At 39.1% G+C, this 22,825-nt stretch overlaps 1 protein-coding gene across 1 annotated transcript in view; it reads left to right on the top strand.

Annotated features, from left to right (window-relative positions):
• The window catches only part of RELN (reelin), a 530,360-nt gene that overhangs the window by 141,674 nt on the left and 365,861 nt on the right, over nucleotides 1-22,825 (top strand). Inside the window, exon 3 of the mRNA XM_045864852.3 lies at nucleotides 5,125-5,260. Within this exon, the coding sequence (XP_045720808.1) occupies nucleotides 5,125-5,260 (136 nt within the window). The remainder of the gene's footprint in view (nucleotides 1-5,124; nucleotides 5,261-22,825) is intronic.

Here is a 22,825-nt window from a genome sequence, read left to right as displayed (position 1 = left end):
AGATCACCTACGTTAATTAGATGGTATATGTCTTTCATGACACAAGCCATTAAGAAGATCATTGTGGCGGAGGCAGTAAACTGTGTTTCATAGAACACTGGAAGCTGAGCCTGACTGTTCTTCTCGTTCTCATTTTATATTTGCACCTCTGCTCATTATGTCTGCCTTTGTGAGATGTCCTCCCATCTTTCTTTTATTGATTTAGATTGTACTCAGAGAGCTTTGGAACTGAAGGGCGTCTTAGTGATCAAGGACCAGCAGTTTACAGATGTCAGAACTGAAGCTTGAGAGGGGGCACCATGACAAGGTCATTCAGCTGTGTGTGGCAGAGTGAGGGGACAGTCTCTTGATTATACTCTGCTGCCTCATGTAAATAGAAACAAATGTGGGAAATCTTGGATTTTCTCTCAAGACTCAGCTCAGCCTCCCTCTTCAATAGCACCATTTCTTGACTGGATAGCAAGGGCATTGGTTTGAATCCAGGCTACACTCTCCACTTTCTCTATGACCAGGAATATGTTCTTTTATCTCCATTGCCTCAGGGTCCTTACAGGTAAAGTGGAGAAACTAACATCTCCTTCCTCACAGGGTTGTTAAGAGCCTCAAATAAGTTAATGTTCATGAAATGCTTACAATGGCACCAGGCCATAGTAAGTGCTCAATTAAGTATTACTATAACCATTATTATAATTGTTTCTATTAATGACTCTTCTCCTATTGCATAATTTTTTTTTAAAGATTTTATTTATTTATTTGAGAGACAGAGGATGAGAGACAGAGAGCATGAGAGGGAGGAGGGTCAGAGGGAGAAGCAGACTCCCCACTGAACAGGGAGCCCGATGCGGGACTTGATCCCGGGACTCCAGGATCATGACCTGAGCCGAAGGCAGTCGCTTAACCAACTGAGCCACCCAGGCGCCCTCCTATTTCATATTTTTTCACAAATACAACTTCATTTAGCACTTACTTATTTTCTAGGTGTTTTATTTAGAATGTCAGTTTGCTCCAGTTTTCTCTTTCCAGCTCAAGTTATTTCAGGTAGGGACCATGTCCTACGTTTCTTCTGTGCACCTCCACAGGGCCTAACAGAATGTTTGAGCCAAACTAGGTATTCTGTAAATACTGTTGTTTTCTGCTGGTTGATACTAAGATGAATAGATGACTAATAGCTGCAACTCTGGCCAACTTTTAGATATTTTCAAAGAAAATGCCAATTAAAATGTGGTAACCAAGATATGGAAGCAACTCAAATGTCCATCCATAGATGAATGGGTAAAGAAGCTGTATATTGTATATTGTATGTATGTGATGGAATGTTAGCGGCAAAAAAAGAATGAGATCTTGCAGCTTGCAACAATATGGATGGACTTAGAAGTTATAATGTTAAGTGAAATAAGTCAGACAACGACAATTACCATACGATTCCTCTCAAATATGGAATTTAAGAAAGAAAACAGATGAACAAACAAAAAAAGAGAGGGAAAAACCAGATTCTTAAATACAGAGGACAAATTGGTGGTTGCCAGAGGGCAGGTGGGTGGGGGGATGAGTGAAATAGATAAAGGGGATTGAAAGTATACTTGTGATGAGCATGGAGTAATGTATAGAATTATCGAATCATTATACTGTACACCTGAAACTAATATAACACTGTGTGTTAATTGTACTTCAGTTAAAAACAAAAAAGAAACTGTGATGGCAGTATAATATGCCAGGGCTCTTTGTTAAAAAAGCAAAGACCACTGTGCACTCCTAATATTTGAAGGTACATAATAAGGCCCTCAGAATACATGGTTCTAGGAGTAGTGGGTAAAGGATTGAATATTTTGCATTACTGTCAGGGCCCTTGTGTAAGACACTTCTGGATACTTTCAAACTGTTCTATTGGTACCATATGGGTATTATTCTATGCCCTGAAGCCTGGACAACATCTTACTAAGACAAATTTTTAATGTATGTTCTTGGCTACATATTAGCATTGCTTGGTGAGCTTCCGAAACTCCCAGTACCCAGGCTTTATCCCAAACCAGTTAACTCAGAATCTCTAGGAACCAATATTTATCCCGTCTCTTGAGATGATGCCACTGTGCAGGCTTGTTGGCAACTACCGTGCCGGACGGTTGGATTGCAAGAATGTTGTTATGTGGCAAATTTACCTAGAGTGGGGCATGTCCTAATTACAACAATATAGCTTTTTTTTTCTTTTTTTATAAAATATTGTGAAGTAATATGCAGCTCAGACATTGACTCACTTTCTAGGAGGGGTTTTGAAGAATCGGGAGATATTTGAATGTGAATCCTGTCACCAAGGCTGTGAAACCCTGAAGCCTTATTTTGTTTGATTCATTTCCCTTCCCACATGATAGTGGCTGGAACTTCTGTTTTCCTTTTTGGTCAGGCTGACTCCTGCAGGTGTGTCATTTTCCACATACACACACAGGATTTCTGCTTTATGCCCAACCAGAGCAGAGTGGCAATTCCTGAGTCATGGCTTGTGAGTCTCCTGCGGCACTCTGTGATTTCCTGGGTAGTCTCTTCTCCTCCCTAACCTTGTGGTTTCTCTGGCTTGATGAATTTTGTCTGAAGACGTAGCTTAAAAAAATAAAAACTTGGATGAGAAAAAGGGCATCGTTAGGCTATGTCAAAATACAGACCTGTTTTTCTGCTTCTTTGTCCAGTATGACCTATTCTTTTATTCTAGAAGATTCTGTTTCACTAGGTAATGTAACATATGTGATACCTTTTCTATTGCTTTTAATTTTTTTAGTTAAATCATTCTTGTATTGATTCAGAAAAAACATTTCTTGAGTATCTGTGATGTGTCAGGCATTGTGATAGTTGCTTAGAATATAAAAATTAAAGACCTAGTCCCTCACAGGTCAAGTGCTATGATGAAGCATGTATGAACTGTTATGATGACATGTAGAAAGGGCATCTATCCAAACATGGGGGGAACTGTACTCCTATGTATTGGATCATTTAATTCTCACAATAACTTTGGGATGGAGGGGACATGGTATTTCCATTTTATAGACAAGAAGACTGGGTCTCAGAGTAAATCATTTACCTAAGTTCACAAAGCCAGGAAGTGAATTTTTTATTTAATTGCTCATTCCTGGCAATGTTTTTATTAATATTGTTATTAATAAACTGTTTTTAGAGCACTTTTAGGTCACAGCAAAACTGAATGGAAAGTATAGACATTTCCCGTATGCCCCCACCTCCCCCCACGACTCCCCACTATTATCTGCCTCCTGCATTACAGTGATACATTCTTTACAACAGATTAACCTATCCTGACACATCATTATCACTCAAAGTCCCTAGTTTACATTAGGATTCACTCTTAATGTTGTACATTCTGTGTGTTTTAACAAATACATAATGACATGTGTCCACTATCGTAGTATTAAACAGAATCATTTCACTGCCCTAAAAAATCCTTTATGTCCTGCCTATTCATCCTTGCCTCCCTCTTAACCCCTGGCAACTGGGGATGTTTTTACTGTCTCCATAGTTTTGCCTTTTCCAGAATGTCCTATGGTTGGAATCATGCAGTATGTAGCCTTTTCAGATTGGCTTCTTTCATTTAGTCAAATGCATTTATTTATCCATGTCTTGTCATAATTTGGTAGCTCATGGCCTTTTGGTCCTGAATAGATTCTCCATTGTTTGGATGGACCACAGTTCCATTCCGTTCACTTAGTGAAGGATATCTTGGTTGCTTCCAGGCTTTGACAATTATGAATTAAGACTGCTATATACATCCATGTGCAGGGTTTTGTGTGGACAGAAATCTTTAATTTATTTGGGTAAATACTATGGAGCATGATTGCTGGATCATACAGTAAGAGTATGTTTATTTCTGTAAGAAAATGCCAAACTGTCTTTCAAAGTGGCTGTACCATTTTGTATTCTCATCAGCAATGAATAAGAGTGCTTATTGTTCCACATCCTCACCAGCATTTGGTGTGTCAGTGTTTTGCACTGTGGCTATAATAGTTGCAAAGTGGCATTTCCTTGTTGTTTTAATTTGCAATATTCTAATGGTCTGTGAGGTTGAACATCTTTTTCATATACTTACTTGCCATCTGTATATTTTTTGGTGAGGTGTCTTTTCAGGTCTTTTGCCTATTATTTTAAAAAATGGAGTTATTTTCTTATTGTTGAGTTATTTATTAATATTTTATATTGGAGGTCAACCTAAGAGAATCATCTTCTTAAAAAAGAAAAAAAGCATCTCCTGGGTAGCTCAGCTGGGAGCTGACCTGGCACTTACAGCTAGGCTATGGTATTCTCATGTGGAATATAAACAGTTTTACAGAACATCAACATCAGACAAGGCCACCTTGAAACTGATGGCTTGAGCCAAAACCAAGGCCGCTTTGTAATCATACCTGAACACAGACAAAAGCAAGAACATGGTGCAGATCACAAAAATGACGATCCCCCTCTCCATGCTAACATGACTTTTATCGATCACAACTTTAGCTTATGTCATTCCTCATGTCTCCCATATACAATTTAGTAAGGTACTCTCTGATAAAATTGCCCCCACTTTCTGATAGCACCAAATCCAGAAACAAAACCACCTACCCCTGTAACCTCCCCAGCAGGATTGGGGGGTCCCAGGATGCAGGACTTGTAGTACTAAAATCAGGAAACTCTCAGGACAGCTTGATCATCCTGTCCTCTAAAATAACCTAACAGAAGCCCAAATAGTTTAACAAACCTTTGCTAACGTCCTCTTACTGAGATACTTCCCAGTTCCCAATAATATTTGGTCTCGTTTGCTGTAAAGACTTCCAGTAAATCCAACCTCGTTATACTATAGGTATGGTCCTGGTGGTCTTTGGTGATGGACAAAGACCAATCAACAAAATCAAAGGAAAGCAACTACTATAGCAATGAAATTAATAGATTAGCCCTTAACAAAAATGTTTTAAATTATTAATACCCTTCTAACAACAGGACACGGAAAATTGCATAACTTACAGGGTGGCCAAACAGCATGATGAATCTTAACATACAAGAAAAATGTCCAGAAAATATTGTTAATGCCACGATAAGAAAGACTGTGTTTTGTTGTTTTTATGACAACTTCTCTTTCTTTCTGTCTCTCAGGGATCATGTCTGACCATCAGTTTGGTAACCAGTTTATGTGCAGTGTGGTGGCCTCTCATGTGAGTCATCTGCCTACAACCAACCTCAGCTTCGTCTGGATCGCTCCACCTGCTGGCACCGGCTGCGTGAATTTCATGTAAGTACCCAAAGTGTCTGTGACCAGTAGGGAAGGCAAATATACCTCTCATGGGATGAGATGTAGGCTAAGTATTTAAATATATTATTTTAACAGGTTTGACCTTAATTAAAGCCACTAATTTTGGTGTCAAAAAGAGGTCAAGATCATAAAAAAAGATAACTTGAGCAGTATATTTTTGCATATTTCTTTATACTTCAAGAGATCTGAGTTGGATTTTAGCTGACAGAAATACACAATCGGATAAAAGTATGTGAAGAAATCAAGGCAGTAGGAAAACAGAAGTTTGGAAAGTAAGATGAAAACAAATATAAAAAAATGCCATGAGGCTCCATCCATGTTTTAGAAGATCACAAATTTAGCTTTCAGCTTTCTGGCCATTAGTGCCAAGAGAGAAATGTGATCAGTTAGGTGAGTGATGGTGGTGGGAAGTCAGGGAGTCCATAGAAACTTAATGACCCTCTCCTATGCTTTCATTAAGAGGAAGCTGGGAAATGTGGTGAACAATGTTCCAACAGTGTCCTTAGATATTAACATTGTGCTACGATTCAAAGGCTGTGACTTGCTCCATCTCTCAGTGTAAACTCTACCCCTACCCCTGCCCCAGGATCTCCACTCCTTACACTTCTTAGTCTTCTCTCTTTTTTTTATACCATTTTTTACTTTTAACACATAATATACTTCATTTATTTGATTATGTGTATTATTTATTGTCTGTCTCTTCTAACTGAAATGCAAGTTCCTTGAAGGCAAGAATTTTTTTCTGTTTTGTTAACTGATTTGCCCCAACTGTCTAGAACAGTCCCTGGCACTCAGTACACACTCACTCAATATTTATTTAATGGAGGTAAACCAACGGAATAAGGCCAAGGGCAGTCAGAAACAGCTATTCTATGGGTAGTCGGGCAAAAGAGAGCTGGAAGGTATCTTGAATGGTTTTCTATTCTGAACCTTCTGCTCAGACAACAACATCCCATAAAACCTGCATACTCTAAAATTTACCACTACTTTTCCTTCCCCCTTAATAATATACAGTTCAGGGTCAAGGATTCCTATGGCTCCCACAACACTGATTATATATTTTCTGCCTATCCTCTGGGTTACGCAAGCTGCAAACATCAGATTAATCCTATCCAGCTGATTAACATTCAATCCTATCATTTCTCCTTCAGAAAGTTTTTCATACTTGAACCTTTTTCTTCCAGAACCTTTTGCTAAGGTGATTACAGTAGCTTCCTAAGTGATCTCTTCTCCTCCAGTCTATCCTGGACATTGTCGTCTAGTTAGTCTTCCTAAGGCACAATCTTGATCACAGGAAACCAGATACTTTAAACCTCCTTTCTGAGGACCAGCCCTTTGGTTTGGGTTTGAAGAGTCTTCCCAGTCTTGCTGTGTATCATCTTCTGTTTTATCTCCCATGTGCGTGTCCTGATGGGGCACAAATTGCAGGACTTCCCACAACCCCGTAAACATTCCATGTCTTTCTCTTTCTCCATGCTTTTCCCTTAGCCCAGAATGCTTTTTTCTCCTCAACTCCAGTTATTAAAGTCCTACTCATTCTTTAAGGCCTGTTTAAAATGACAACTCTTCTATAAAGCTCCAAGATATCAACAATAGAAGTGACGTGTAGGATCGCATTTTGCTTGTAACTCTACTGTAATGCTGATTATATTTTACTGTATACTTGAATTCAAGTTAATTTCTTGCCTTTGCTATTAGATTAGATTGGACAGGGATACATTTTTATTTCTTTGTGATTCTCCCCACAGTTGGTACAACACCTCATATATAGATATCACAGAAGATGACCCTTGAATTTAATGATGTTCAGTGTTGTCTTTTCCTTTAGTTTAATAGTGATCTCTGACTCTCTCTTTTGGAATGCTCTATCTTACTCATGTTGGCACTGGAAAAGGTAATTTAAATTCTTGCCCTGCATAACTTCTTCATTTAAGACAAGAATTACTTTTTTGAAAGCTAGAACACAAAGGAAATCTATATTAGCAGCATACAACTGCCTATTTCCAAGTAGATATAGTTTTGAATTGAATCTGTGTAAAAGTGATATTTGGTAGCTTCTGGCCTCATTGTTCCTAGGGTCCCAAACTCTGTTTTCTTCTGAGAAATAACTTAGGTATTTTTTTTTAAAGATTTATTTATTTATTTTAGAGAGAGTGCATGTGCTCCTGAGCAGGGCGAGGGGCAGGGGCAGAGGCAGAGGCAGAGGGAGAGGGAGAGAAACAGATTCCCTGCTGAGCACAAAGCCCAATAACGTGATTCTCAATCTCAGGACCCTGAGATCATGACCTGAGTTAAACACTTAACCCACTGATCCATCCAGGCACCCCATAACTTAGGTATTTTAAGTCTTAACCCAAACAATGTTTTCTTAGAAAAATACTGTTTGGTCAGAAGTAATAGTTACCGACTGCAAAGAAACTCATATGCCCTCACCCATATTTCCCAATAAAATTTTGATGATGCAGTTTGTACTTTTTAACATTCTTTTTTCTTTTTTTAAGATTTAATTTATCTGTTTTGAGAGAGAGCACGAGAAGTGGGGGGAGGGAGAAGCAGACTCCCTGCTGAGCAGGGAGCCCTAAGCAGGCTCAATCCCAGGACCCTAAGATAATGACCTGAGCAGAAGGCAGATGCTTAACTCACTGAGCCACCCAGGCGCCCCTTAGCATTCTTAATAAGCAGTTAATTCTTTGTTTATTGTAAGCCATGACTGTATTGAATGTTACTTTTGGGCAGGATGCTTTTGTTGATCTCTTTTCCTAATTAGTTTGTGAGAGAGTCCAGGAAGACTGAAGATTGAACATGGGCCACAGAAGCAATTTATTTGAAATTTTCTGAACCAAGTCTTGCAATTCCTTGCCTTTGTTTCTTTCTCCAGTATTTATGATGTGTTCAGTAGAGCTCTATATAAGAGTTAGTATTTGTAATTAGTATGTGCCCAGCAATACTTGAAGGAGATGGTTAATGTTCAACATTAACTTTGAATATTAAACAAAAATAAAATAACACAAAGCCTATGGCATTTGAATGTAAATATACCATGATTCTCTCTTTTCTGACTAATCCCCCAAATTAAAGCTGTTATTTTTTTTTTCTTTTTCTTTTTTTTAGAGAGGGAGATGGGGAGGGATAGAGAGAGAGAGAGAATCCCAAGCAGGCTCCATGCCCAGCACAGAGCCCAGTGTGGGGCCCGATCTCATAACACTGAGATCATGACCTGAACTGAAATCAAGAGTCGGTTACCCAACCAACTGAGCCACCCACGCGCCCCAAAACTATCATTTTTTAGGGGAGGAAGAATTACTTTTTAGAAATTAAACTTTAGCCATGCTTATATGCTTTTGTAATATATTTTATGTAACTTTTTCATGTTGTGAGTGAACATGTGCTACGTACAGTTCAAAGGCTGTGACTTGCTATATACTTATTCGAGTTAATTTTTCACATGTGTGTTCTTTTTTTAACTGGACTTTATTTTTTTATTTTTTAATTTAATTAATTAATTTATTTATTGAGAGAGAGCGGCAGGAGAAGGGCAGAGGGAAAGGGAGAGAGAGAGAATCTTAAGCAGGCTCCAGTGTGGAGCCCAACATTGGGCTCCATCTCATGACCCTGAGATCATGACTTGCGCCAAAATCAAGAGTCAGATACTTAACCGACTGAGCCATTCAGGTGCCCCTTACCTGGTCTTTAAATCCCCCAAGGTCAGGGACTATGTATAGTCCCATTATATACCTAAGAAATCCCAATGCTCAAACTACAGACAATAGAAGGCCCTCAATAAATATTTCTTAATAACTAATAATATCATCTTTCATTGACCTCAAGATACAGATATTTTACATTTTGGAAACTCTGAAGTAGAGTTCATCTTACCTTTGATGGCATCTTACAATTATAATTGCCAGTCCTAATTTTTTTTTTTTTTTTTTTTTTTTTTAAAGATTTTATTTATTTATTCATGAGAGACAGAGAGAGAGAGAGAGAGAGAGAGAGAGAGAGAGAGAGAAAGGCAGAGGGAGAAGCAGGCTCCCAAGGAGCAGGGAGCCCGATGCGGGACCCGATCCAGGGACTCCAGGATCATGACCTGAGCCGAAGGCAGACGCTCAACCATCTGAACCACCCAGGCGCCCGCTAATTTTATTTTTTAATGTCTTACAACTGATGGCATCTTGGATTTGAAGAAAACCAAGCAACTAATATTTATCATTTACCATGTCACTGGTCTCTATGAAGCTGGCACTTAAACTGACACTGCACCCAATTTTTATAATCTGGTATTAATACAGCAAATGTATGATGCACACTCTGCGATTTTAAAACCCAGTTTTCTAAAAAAAAATAAAATAAAATAAAAATAAAACCCAGTTTTCTATTTAAAATTCTTTAAAAAAAAAACAACGCATAGTAAGAATTATGGAACATTTGAACTAAAATCCAAGACAATTGTATAATGCACTGTGCATGTTTTTCCTAGAAAAAAGTAAGTGGCACACTATCTGACTAAACCAGGTTTTATTGATAAACCACTTAGCCACATAGTCATTTGGGCCAACGGTTTACAGCCTTTCTTGTTAAAAACAATGGAGTAAGAGACACGGAAGAGAGGATGTCCTGAGGATAAACTTATTGGCTGCTCTGGTACAGATGTATTCAATGGATCAGTACCTAAAATTATTTTATCAATACTTTATGACACCTGTTGCTATCATTGACATTTTTTAAAAAGATTTATTTATTTATTTGAGAGACAGGGAGAGTGAGCAGAGGGAGAGGGAGACAAGCAGACTCCACACTCAGTGTGGAGCCCGACTTGGGTTCAATCCCACAACCCTGAGATCATGACCTGAGCCGAAATCGAGCGTCAGATACTTAACCGACTGAACCATTCAGGCGCCCCAGATATCATTTACATTTTAAGTGATAATTTCACTCAGAGAACTGCTAAATATTCAGGTCTTACATCAGTATGGTTTGTCTTTACTTTTATAATTGATTAGTCTTAAGTGACTAGCAAGCCTCAAGTTTATTTTTTTATTATTATTTTTTAAATATATATTTTTTTATGATTTTATTTATTTATTTGTCAGAGAGAGAGGGAGAGAGAGAACAAGCAGGGGGAGTGTCAGGCAGAGGAAGAAGCAGGCTCCCCGCCAAGCAAGGAGCCCAGTGCGGGACTCGATCCAGGACCCTGAGATCATGACCTGAGCAGAAGGCAGACGCTTAACAGACTGAGCCACCCAGGCACCCAAGTAGGTACTGTTCTTACCTCAGTTTGCAGATGAGGAAACTGAAGTACAGAAATGTTAAATAATTTGCCTAATATCACTCACCTAATGGTCAACACAGCCTGGATTCAGAAGGCAGTCCAGTTTCAAGCATGTGGTTTTTGCTCTTCACTATAGTTGCCTCTGAAATGATCTCTTGTCTATTTTATTATGGCAAAACATCACAGCATTGATACAATGAAAATTATATGGAGTTGGTAGTTGGTATCAGCATCTCTCAGATTTTTTAAGTGACCAATATGGGTTTCCTATCCTCATTTTGAAATGTATCTCTAGATGAGATGTAGTAATATTATCTAACTCATTCAAACATCAAGAGGCACCTATTTATTTATGTAAAATTTTTTAGTGCCAAAATATTTTTTTTAAATTTTTTTATTGTTATATTAATCCCCTTACATTACATCATTAGATTTAGATGTAGTGTTCCATGATTCATTGTTTGTGCATAACACCCAGTGCTCCATGCAGAACGTGCCCTCCTCAATACCCATCACCAGGCTAACCCATCCTCCCACCCCTCTCCCCTCTAGAACCCTCAGTTTGTTTTTCAGAGCCCATCGTCCCTCATGGTTCGTCTACCCCTCTGATTTCCCCCCCTTCATTCTTCCCCTCCTGCTACCTTCTTCTTTTTTTTTTTCTCTTAACATATATTGCATTATTTGTTTCAGAGGTACAGATCTGAGATTCAACAGTCTTGCACAATTCACAGCGCTTACCAGAGCACATACCCTCCCCAGTGTCTATCACCCAGCCACCCCATCCCTCCCACCCCACCCCCCACTCCAGCAACCCTCAGTTTGTTTCCTGAGATTAAGAATTCCTCATATCAGTGAGGTCATATGATACATGTCTTTCTCTGTTTGACTTATTTCGCTCAGCATAATACCCTCCAGTTCCATCCACGTCATTGCAAATGGCAAGATCTCATTCCTTTGGATGGCTGCATAATATTCCATTGTATATATATACCACTTCTTCTTTATCCATTCATCTGTTGATGGACATCTTGGCTCTTTCCACAGTTTGGCTATTGTGGACACTGCTGCTATAAACATTGGGGTGCACTTACCCTCTCAGATCCCAACTTTTGTATCTTTGGGGTAAATACCCAGTAGTGCAATTGCTGGATTGTATGGTAGCTCTATTTTCAACTTTTTGAGGAACCTCCATACTGTTTTCCAGAGTGGCTGCACCAGCTTGCATTCCCACCAACAATGTAGGAGGGTTCCCCTTTCTCCGCATCCCCGCCAACATCTGTTATTTCCTGACTTGTTAATTTTAGCCATTCTGACTGGCGTGAGGTGGCATCTCATTGAGGGTTTGATTTGGATTTCCCTGATGCCGAGCGATACTGAGCACTTTTTCATGTGTCTGTTGGCCATTTGGATGTCTTCTTTGGAAAAATGTCTGTTCATGTCTTCTGCCCATTTCTTGATTGGATTCTTTGTTCTTTGGGTGTTGAGTTTGATGAGTTCTTTATAGATTTTGGATACTAGCCCTTTATCTGATATGTCATTTGCAAATATCTTCTCCCATTCTGTCGGTTGTCTTTTGGTTTTGTTGACTGTTTCCTTTGCTGTGCAGAAGCTTTTTATCTTGATGAAGTCCCAATAGTTCATTTTTGCCCTTGCTTCCCTTGCCTTTGGTGATGTTTCTAGGAAGAAGTTGCTTCGGCTGAGGTCGAAGAGGTTGCTGCCTGTGTTCTCCTTTAGGATTTTGATGGACTCCTATCTCACATTGAGGTCTTTCCACCATTTGGAGTCTATTTTTGTGTGTGGTGTAAGGCAGTGGTCCAGTTTCATTCTTCTGCATGTGGCTATCCAATTTTCCCAACACCATTTGTTGAAGAGACTGTCTTTTTTCCATTGGACATTCTTTCCTGCTTTGTCAAAGATGAGTTGACCATAGAGTTGAGGGTCCATTTCTGGGCTCTCTAATCTGTTCCATTGATCTATGTGTCTGTTTTTGTGCCAGTACCATACTGTCTTGATGATGACAGCTTTGTAATAGAGCTGGAAGTCCAGAATTGTGATGCCGCCGGCTTTGCTTTTCTTTTTCAACATGCCTCTGGCTATGGGGGGTCTTTTCTGGTTCCATACAAATTTTAGGATTATTTGTTCCATTTCTTTGAAAAAAGTGGATGGTATTTTGATGGGGATTGCATTGAATGTGTAGATTGCTCTGGGTAGCATTGACATCTTCACAATATTTGTTCTTCCAATCCATGAGCGTGGCATGTTTTTCCATTTCTTTGTGTCTTCCTCAATTTCTTTCATGAGTATTTTATAGTTTTCTGAGTACAGATCCTTTGCCTCTTTGGTTAGATTTATTCCTAGGTATCTTATGGTTTTGGGTGCAATTGTAAATGGGATCGACTCCTTAATTTCTCTTTCTTCTGTCTTGTTGTTGGTGTATAGGAATGCCACTGACTTCTGTGCATTGATTTTATATCCTGCCACTTGACTGAATTCCTGTATGAGTTCTAGCAGTTTTGGGGTGGAGTCTTTGGGGTTTTCCACATAAAGTATCATATCATGTGCAAAGAGTGAGAGTTTGACTTCTTTGCTGATTTGGATGCCTTTGATTTCTTTTTGTTGTCTGTTTGCTGTGGCTAGGACTTCCAATACTATGTTGAATAGCAGTGGTGATAGTGGACATCCCTGCCACGTTCCTGACCTTAGGGGGAAAGCTCTCAGTTTTTCCCCATTGAGAATGATATTTGCTGTAGGTTTTTCATAGATGGCTTTTATGATACTGAGGTATGTACCCTCTATGCCTATACTCTGAAGAGTTTTGATCAAGAAAGGATGCTGTACTTTGTCAAATGCTTTTTCTGCATCTATTGAGAGGATCATATGATTCTTGTTCCTTCTTTTGTTGATGTATTGTATCACGTTGATTGATTTGCGGATGTTGAAGCAACCTTGCAGCCCAGGGATAAATCCCACTTGGTCATGGTGAATAATCCTTTTAATGTACTGCTGGATCCTATTGGCTAGTATTTTGGTGAGAATTTTTGCATCCATGTTCATCAGGGATATTGGTCTGTAATTCTCCTTTTTGATGGGGTCTTTGTCTGGTTTTGGGATCAAGGTAATGGTGGCCTCATAAAATGAGTTTGGAAGTTTTCCTTCCATTTCTATTTTTTGGAACAGTTTCAGAAGAATAGGTATTAATTCTTCTTGAAATGTTTGGTAGAATTCCGCTGGAAAGCCATCTGGCCCTGGGCTTTTGTTTTTTGGGAGATTTTTGATGACTGCTTCAATTTCCCTAGTGGTTATAGGTCTGTTCAGGTTTTCTCTTTCCTCCTGGTTCAGTTTTGGTAGTTGATACATCTCTAGGAATGCATCCATGTCTTCCAGGTTATCTAATTTGCTGGCGTAGAGTTGCTCATAATATGTTCTTATAATTGTTTGTATTTCTTTGGTGTTGGTTGTGATCTCTCCTCTTTCATTCATGATTTTGTTGATTTGGGTCATTTCTCTTTTCTTTTTGATAAGTCTGGCCAGAGGTTTATCAATCTTGTTAATTCTTTCAAAGAACCAGCTCCTAGTTTCGTTGATCTGTTCTACTGTTCTTTTAGTTTCTATTTCATTGATTTCTGCTCTGATCTTTATTATTTCTCTTCTCCTGCTGGGTTTAGGCTTTATTTGCTGTTCTTTCTCCAGCTCCTTTAGGTGTAGGGTTAGGTTGTGTACTTGAGACCTTTCTTGTTTCTTGAGAAAGGCTTGTATTGCTATATACTTTCCTCTTAGGACTGCCTTTGCTGCATCCCAAAGATTTTGAACAGTTGTGTTTTCATTTTCATTGGTTTCCATGTATTTTTTTAATTCTTCTTTAATTTCCTGGTTGACCCATTCATTCTTCAGTAGGATGCTCTTTAGCCTCCATGTATTTGAGTTCTTTCCGACTTTCCTCTTGTGATTGAGTTCTAGTTTCAAAGCATTGTGGTCTGAAAATAGGCAGGGAATGATCCCAATCTTTTGGTACCAGTTGAGACCTGATTTATGACCTAGGATGTGATCAATTCTGGAGAATGTTCCATGGACACTAGAGAAGAATGTGTATTCCGTTGCTTTGGGATGGAATGTTCTGAATATGTCTGTGAAGTCCATTTGGTCCAGTGTGTCATTTAAAGTCTTTATTTCCTTGTTGATCTTTTGCTTAGACGATCTGTACATTTCAGTGAGGGGGGTGTTAAAGTCCCCCACTATTATTGTATTGTTGTCGATGTGTTTCTTTGCTTTTGTTATTAATTGCCTTATATAATTGGCTGCTCCCATGTTAGGGGCATAGCTATTTACAATTGTTAGATCTTCTTGTTGGATAGACCCTTTAAGTAGGATATAGTGTCCTTCCTCATCTCTTATTACAGTCTTTGGTTTAAAATCTAATTTGTCTGGTATAAGGATTGCCACCCCAGCTTTCTTTTGGTGTCCATTAGCATGGTAAATGGTTTTCCACCCCCTCACTTTCAATCTGGGGGTGTCTTTGGGTCTAAAATGAGTCTCTTGCAGACAGCATATCGACGGGTCTTGTTATTTCATCCAATCTGATAGTCTGTGTCTTTTGATTGGGGCATTTAGCCCATTTACATTCAGGGTAACTCTTGAAAGATAGGAATTTAGTGCCATTGTATTGCCTGTAAGGTGACTGTTACCGTATATTATCTGTGTTCCTTTCTGGTCTATATTGCTTTTAGGCTCTTTCTTTGCTTAGAGGACCCCTTTCAAGATTTCTTGTAGGGCTGGTTTTGTGTTTGCAAATTCCTTTAGTTTTTGTTTGTCCTGGAAGCTTTTTATCTCTCCTTCAATTTTCAATGACAGCCTAGCTGGATATAGGATTCTTGGCTGCATATTTTTCTCATTTAGTGCTCTGAATATATCCTGCCAGTCCTTTCTGGCCTGCCAGGTCTCTGTGGATAGGTCTGTTGCCAATTTAATGTTTCTACCATTGTAGGTTACATATCTCTTCTCCCGAGCTGCTTTCAGGATTTTCTCTTTGTCTCTGAGACTCGTAAGTTTTACTATTAGATGTCAGGGTGTTGACCTATTTTTATTGATTTTGAGAGGGGTTCTCTGTGCTTCCTGGATTTTGATGGCTGTTTCCTTCCCCAAATTAGGGAAGTTCTCTGCTATAATTTGCTCCATTATACCTTCTGCCCCTCTCTCTCTTTCTTCTTCTTCTGGGATCCCAATTATTCTAATGTTGTTTCGTCTTATGGTATTGCTTATCTCTTGAATTCTGCCCTCGTGATCCAGTAGTTGTTTATCTCTCTTTTTCTCAGCATCTTTATTTTCCATCATTTGGTCTTTTATATCACTGATTCTTTCTTCTGCCTCATTTATCCTAGCAGTTAGCGCCCCCATATTTGATTGCACCTCACTAATAGCCTTTTTGATTTCGACTTGGTTAGATTTTAGTTCTTTTACTTCTCCAGAAAGGGTTTCTTTAGTAACTTCCATGCTTTTTTCAAGCCCAGCTAGTATCTTTAAAGTGATGATTGTGAACTCTAGATCTGACATCGTACTAATGTCCGTATTGAGTAGGTCCCTGGCAGTCGGTACTACCTCTTGTTCTTTTTGTTGAGGTGATTTTTTCCGTCTTGTCATTTTGTGCAGAGGAGAATAGATTAATGAGAGAACAAAATGCTAGCAGGGTAACAATGTACCCAGAAAATATACTCTAAAGAAATCAGAAAAGACCTGAAACAGTGGGAAAAGAAAGGGAAAGAGAGAAAAAAAAAAAGGAAAAGAAAAAAAAAGATAAGATAAAAACAAACAAAAACAGAACAAAAGAAAACAAAACAAAAAATAGAATGTGATCAAATATGATCAGGCTAGTATATAGATCAGTGCCACACACTAGATTTTCGGTATATTTTGGTCTGTTAGAAGAAAGTGCCTCCCAAAATTTTAAAGAAAGAAAAACTTATATATGTACAAAAATAAGGGTTGATATGATGAAAGGATGGAATATGACCGTAAAGATGGAAATTATAAAAAATTTTATATAAGGAATTGATAAGTTGTTTGAAAAAAGAAAGAAGAGGATTTAAAAAAAAAAAGGGAGAGAATGTGATTAGGCAAGGGAGTAGAAAAAAACCATACACTGGAGATTTAGGGTATATTTTGATCTGTTAGAAGAAACTATCTCAAAATTTTAAAGAGAGAACAACTTATATATATATGCCAAAAATACGGGTAACTACTATGAAGGGATAGAATATTACTCTAAAAATGAAAAATAAAAAAGGGATTGATAAGTTGGTTGAAAAAGGGAAAAAGAAAAATTCAAAAAAAAAAGGAAAAAAGACAAGTTAAAAAAAAATTAACCTTGAAAGACTAAAGAATCATGGTAAAAAAGCCGTGAATTCTATGTGCAGTAGTCCCCTAGCGCTGGAGTTCTGCCGTTCTCATTGATCGGTGAACTTGGTCTTGGCCGGCTGTTCTCGCTGATCTTCTGGGGAGGGGCCTGTCGCCGTGGTTTCCAAATGTCTCTGCCGGAGGCGGAAGTGCCCCGCCCTTGCCCCCTGCCGGCTAAGTCATCTGCTCGGGTTTGCTCTCCGGGGCTTTTGTTCCCTGCGAGCTTTCCGTACAGCTTTGGAGGCGGAGAGTGAGAATGGCGGCCTCCCAATCTCCGCCCCGGAGGAGCCGAGAATTGGGGCCCCGCTCCTCAGTGAGCCCCCAGAGAAAAGCCGTCAGTCACTCTCGTCTCCCCAGTCTCCGGCCGCACCCCGTGCTCGCCCGGCCTGTGACCGCGCGTTTCTATCTCTGGCACCCGACCCCGGGCGGAGTCTCCAAACCCAGCAGATCCCTGCGGTGCACTCCCGCGCCGCTCCTCCCCGGGGAGGAAGGTGAGTCTCCCCGGATCTGCCGCTTGTGGGGTCCCTGCTGGAGGAGCAGGGGCCCGACTGTGCCGCGGATCACGGTTTATGGCCACCCCGAGCTGAGAGCCCGCGCCTGGGCTCCGCCCCTGCAGCCGGCTTCCCTGCTCCGTTACCTGGGAGCTCTGCTGCACTCAGGCACCCCCGGTCTTTCTGTGACCCCGAGGGTCCTGAGACCACACTGTCCCACAAGGTTTCCACCCCCCCTTAGCCACCGGAGCGAGGTCCCTCAGCGGAGCCGAGTTCTAAAAGTTCTGATTTTGTGCTCCGCTGCTCTGTCACTTGCCAGAAGCGGCCGACGGAGGCCCCTCCCCCACCGTCTATCCTCCCGAATATCGCCTCGGATTCACTTCTCCGCACGTCCTACCTTCCAGAAACTGGTCGCTTTTCTGTTCAGAGAGTTGTTGCTCTTCTTTTCTTCGATCTCCTATTGGGTTTGTAGGTGTTCAGAATGGTTTGATCCCTATCCAGCTGAATTCCTGAGAGGAGACGAAATCCAGGTCTCCCTACTCCTCCGCCATCTTCTAGTGCCAAAATATTTACTGAAAGTTTTCAAATCTTTCAAAAACGTTACATAAAGTGAGCAAACACAGGGAAACTGATGACAAATCAGACGTTGAAAACTAATATCTGGATAACTCAATGAAGGCATGAAGGGGAAAAAGGAATATCTATGCGCATTTACTATGTTCAGAACACTATAGGGGCACCTGGTTGGCTCAGTCAGAAAAGTATGTGACTCTTGATCTCGGGGTCATGAGTTTGAGCCCCATGTTGGGTGTAGAGATTACTTAAATAAATAAAACTTAAAAAATAATAAAAAAAATAAAACACTATATTAGGCTCTTTTACAAATACAAGAGGCACCTATTTAAATTTCTGAAATGTGGAGAACATTAGGTTTATATGTCAAACATGGGTTTTATCTTGATGTAGCATGATGCAGGTTCTTTCTTTGGATGGTGATTATATCCTATCCCTTATCACGAAAGGATTCCATTAGGGAGGGAATGTGTGTATTAAAGCAAAACTTATCACTATTAGATTTAAGTTTAATTGCTTGGACAGAGATGCTAACATAATATTGGAATTCAAAGGGAGCAGAAAAGATCAGATCTGTGCCCAAATTAGTGACAATTTAACCATAAGTCAAATCCCTCAAAACTAGGAACTGATGTGAAACAAGTGGTGTTCTATTTAAGATACTGAAGCAACAACAAAGAATGAACTCAGGCCAGCAAAGAGGTACACAAGTGGACTGTATTTGAACATTTGACATTTTAAAGGAAGATTCTCCTAGAAGACTAATTTTTTAAAAGTATACTAAACAAGAAGACAAAAAAACCCCACATCATTTAAAAAATTGAAGACAGCAGCAGTTTCTGAATACCAGACAGGCTGAAAATCATACAGATGCACAGATTTGAGGTGCTGCCTTGAGTATATCTCAGAAGCCTTTAATTTTTGATGAGAGCCATTCCACTGTGTCTGGAGGATTCCTCAGGAAAGATAGTATGGTTGCCCATTTATTTCCATCCATCAGAAGGAAGCATCATAGATGTATTTGCCTTGTTATTTAAACATTTGAAATGAGATCAGGGACGCTCCCATGGGTGCATTTATTGGGAGTGCATTCATAGCTACAGATAAGGATGCCAACAGTTGATACATACAAATGTTATTTTACTTTTTAGGTTTATGTAGCTTACTGCAAAAATAAATCCCTTGTCATGGAAGGCTAACATGTTTGTATCCACACTGTTCGATAAAACCAGATATGCTGTTTTCTGTAGGGGGAATTTAATCTGTCTCTTAACTCACAGGTCTCTAATTTTTTTCTGATGGTCTAGTTTTCTTTTTTTAAACAGACATTTCCCAACCCGAGACAATTATTTCGGTGCTGCTCAAAAATGTACCTTTGAATGACAGGATAAAAAAAATATATTTTCGGGGCGCCTGGGTGGCTCAGTTGGTTAAGCGACTGCCTTCGGCTCAGGTCATGATCCCGGAGTCCCGGGATCGAGTCCCGCATCGGGCTCCCTGCTTGGCAGGGAGTCTGCTTCTCCCTCTGACCCTCCTCCCTCTCGTGCTCTCTCTCATTCTCTCTCTCGCAAAAAAAAACAAAACAAAACAAACAAACAAAAACCATATATATATATATTTTCTACCCTTAAAAGTGAATGGCTAGGACCCTGATGGTTCTCACTCCCTGTAGGCCCCTGTTTTTCATGAAAGTTAAATAGCCTATTAGGTTCGGACAAGAGGACACAGTCTAAGTTCAGGGTCTAATGTGTGTTCTTATTTATCAACTTTTTGGCAAATGAGGTCAAGATGCTGCCTGGGGATTTAATTTTTAATTTTAGGGAGTGTGATAAAATGTTGAGATAAAATATGTCCATTTATCTCCAGGAAGGTCTAAAGAAATTATTTTTTATATTAATTATACAACATATTTTAATAAATTTAACAGATATTCAAAAGGCAATACCAACCCCTTTGTATTACCTGTCTTCTTCCTTCTCGTCACCTCCTTCTTCCAAGAAGCCACAGTGTAAAAAACACTGGTTCTATTAGGGAAATTTACTGGAGTTTCATAGGACAGTTTTTTTTTCATCAGAATCATAAGAGCATCTGAGAAGTAGAACTGCTTTATAATGAGAAAATTTTTCTATTTCAGTAATGAAATATGTTTAGGGTCCAAAGATGGACCTGCATCTGTGAAGCCTATCCCACAGCAAATAGTTGTATTAGTGAATTTGTTCTTTTTTAAATCTCTGCTTTTTTTTTCTTTTAGGTAGAAATACCAGTTTTTCCTAATGTTAATTCTAGAAGCAAAAGCAAAACAAACAAAAAAGCAAGCTTATGGCAAACCCATCCTTTTATTCTTCCCTTCCCTTTCATGTAATGGAATCATAACTTGTGAAGGGTACTTAAGTAAGTGGACTGAGGTTTGGAAACCACAAGATGCTCTTTATTATGAGGCCTTGTGGTTTAGATGGGATTACTACTCCACTTGGCACTTATTACTTGAAATCACATGGATCATTTGTGAAAGCAAAAAACACCAAAGTTGGTAAATCTAAAAGCTTTATGTATTACAATTCTTAGCACTTCTTTGTATCTAATAGAAATCTCCTAAATGAGATATGGGCAGAGATTTGGGTTATTTCTTTATTAATAGAATTGGTGAAACCAGTTTTAGAGGCCTTATGTGAGAAATTATTATTTTTTTTCAAATTGCGTATGCAGTCAAAAATAGTGATGACAAAGATGTCTGGGAACCAGGTGAATAAATTTTTCTCATGGCAGCAACAACTCCATGGTTTGCCAATACAGTGACTTGGATAATATATACTAGCAGCCAGATTTTATTTAGCTCTGCTTTTTTTTTTAAAATCTCTGAATATTAAGGCATGATTACAAACATGAAGTAGATTTTTGATTGCTTCTTCCAGATAGGAATTTTTTAAAGAACTTAACTTGTCCACTGTGACTTACTTGGATATACATACAGACATACCTCGCTTTATTGTGTGTCACTTTAGTGCAATTAACAGATACTCTGACTTTTACAAATTGAAGGTTTGTGGCAACCCTGAATCGAACAAGTCTGCCAGTGTCATTTTTCCAACAGCATTTGCTCACTTCATGCCTCTGTGTCATGTTTTGTAATTCTTGTAATATTTCAAATTTTTTCATTATTATTGTATTTGTTATGATGATCCGTGGTCAATGATCATGACTCGCTGAGAGCTCAGGTGATGGTTAGCACTTTTTGGCAATAAAGTACTTTTAAATTAAGGTATGTACTTTTTTAAAGGCACAATGCTATTGTGCACTTAAAAGACTACACTATAATGTAAACACATACCTTTTATATGCACTGGAAAACCAAAAAATTCATTGACTCATTTTATTGTGATATTTGCTTTATTACCATGGTCTGGAACCAAACCTGCAATACCTCTGAGATTATGTCCGTATGCATGTATATGTTTATATTTATGTATATATTTACATACAGACATAGATGTATATTCATATATATGCATATATATACAAACACGCATATATTCTAGAATTTGTTTAGAACTATACTTTCTAATACACTAGCTACAAGGCACATGTGGCTATTTATTTATTTATTTATTTTTACATGTGGCTATTTAAGTTAAAGTCAAATAAAATAAATAGTTCAGTTCCTTAGTTACACTAGCCACATTTCAAGTTCAGGAGCCACATATGTCTAGTGACTATTATATTGAACAGCACAGATCTGGAACATTTCCATCATTACAGAAAGTTCTAATGTGTAGCCCTGAGAAAATCTAATTAATTATCTTTTCCTCTTATGTTACCTTAACATTTACAGAATATAACATGTACTTCAAAGGACATACAGAAGGAGGAACGTAAAGCTAAGATTTTGCAATGGCCCTGTGAACTTAAAACATTATAACTGCTAACCTGGCCAAGCAGGGCAATTTTTTTGTAGAAAACTGGTTACCTAACTGTTCATTTTTTTTTAAAGATTTTATTTATTTGTCAGAGAGAGAGAGGGAGAGAGAGCACAAGCAGGGGGGAGTGGCAGGCAGAGGGAGAAGCAGGCTCCCTGCTGAGCAAGGAGCCTGATGCGGGACTCGATCCCAGGAACCTGGGATCATGACCCGAGCCGAAGGCAGACGCTTAACCCACTGAGCCACCCAGGTGTCCCTACCTAACTGTTCATTTTAATTTTGTTTGCTAAAGCAGAAATTTCTATGGACCTTAACTTTATGGGGACCTTAACTCTATGTAGGCCAAGTGTGACAAGTGGGGATCCCTTCTGGTTACCTTTTCATACAGTGCTCAGGACTTAGTACCACTCTTTGGCTGCTCTGGGCTAAGGCACTGTTCTTCTCCCTGCCCCCACCCTTGGGTCTCACCCTGCCTGTCCCCCCATCCTCTGCCGCAGTGTTTTAAGTTCAGGGCCTTCTCAAATATTCCCTTACCCTATGACAATTTACCACCGTGTACCTAAGATTTAAAATGAGCATGTCTAGAATGCTAATCATTAATATTAAAATAAGCAATAATGAGGTTTGGAATAGCATTTGATGGTGATGATGATGATGATGATGATGATGATAGTAGTAAAAATACCAATTTCCATTTAGTGAGCACCTGTATACCAGGCAGCCTATTCAGATGCTGTACCTTCCTATATCACTATTACTGAAGAAAGAGCTTGAAGAGCTCACAGAAATAGGTCTGTTTTCATCCAAAACATGTCCTTTTAGCTGCTATCTTATATTACTGCTCTCTGTCACTGTTAAAATAGTAATTGTAAAGATAGTGTAGCAACTCGAGAGATGTTTGGAGTATTAA

The sequence above is a fragment of the Mirounga angustirostris genome, unplaced genomic scaffold (genome assembly GCF_029215605.1).
Source record: "Mirounga angustirostris isolate CCGP_5_RB_7025 unplaced genomic scaffold, mMirAng1.0.hap1 SCAF_12, whole genome shotgun sequence".
NCBI lineage: Eukaryota > Metazoa > Chordata > Mammalia > Carnivora > Phocidae > Mirounga > Mirounga angustirostris.
The sequence above is the reverse complement of the archived record's forward strand: the minus strand, read 5'-3'. Positions and strand labels throughout refer to the sequence as shown.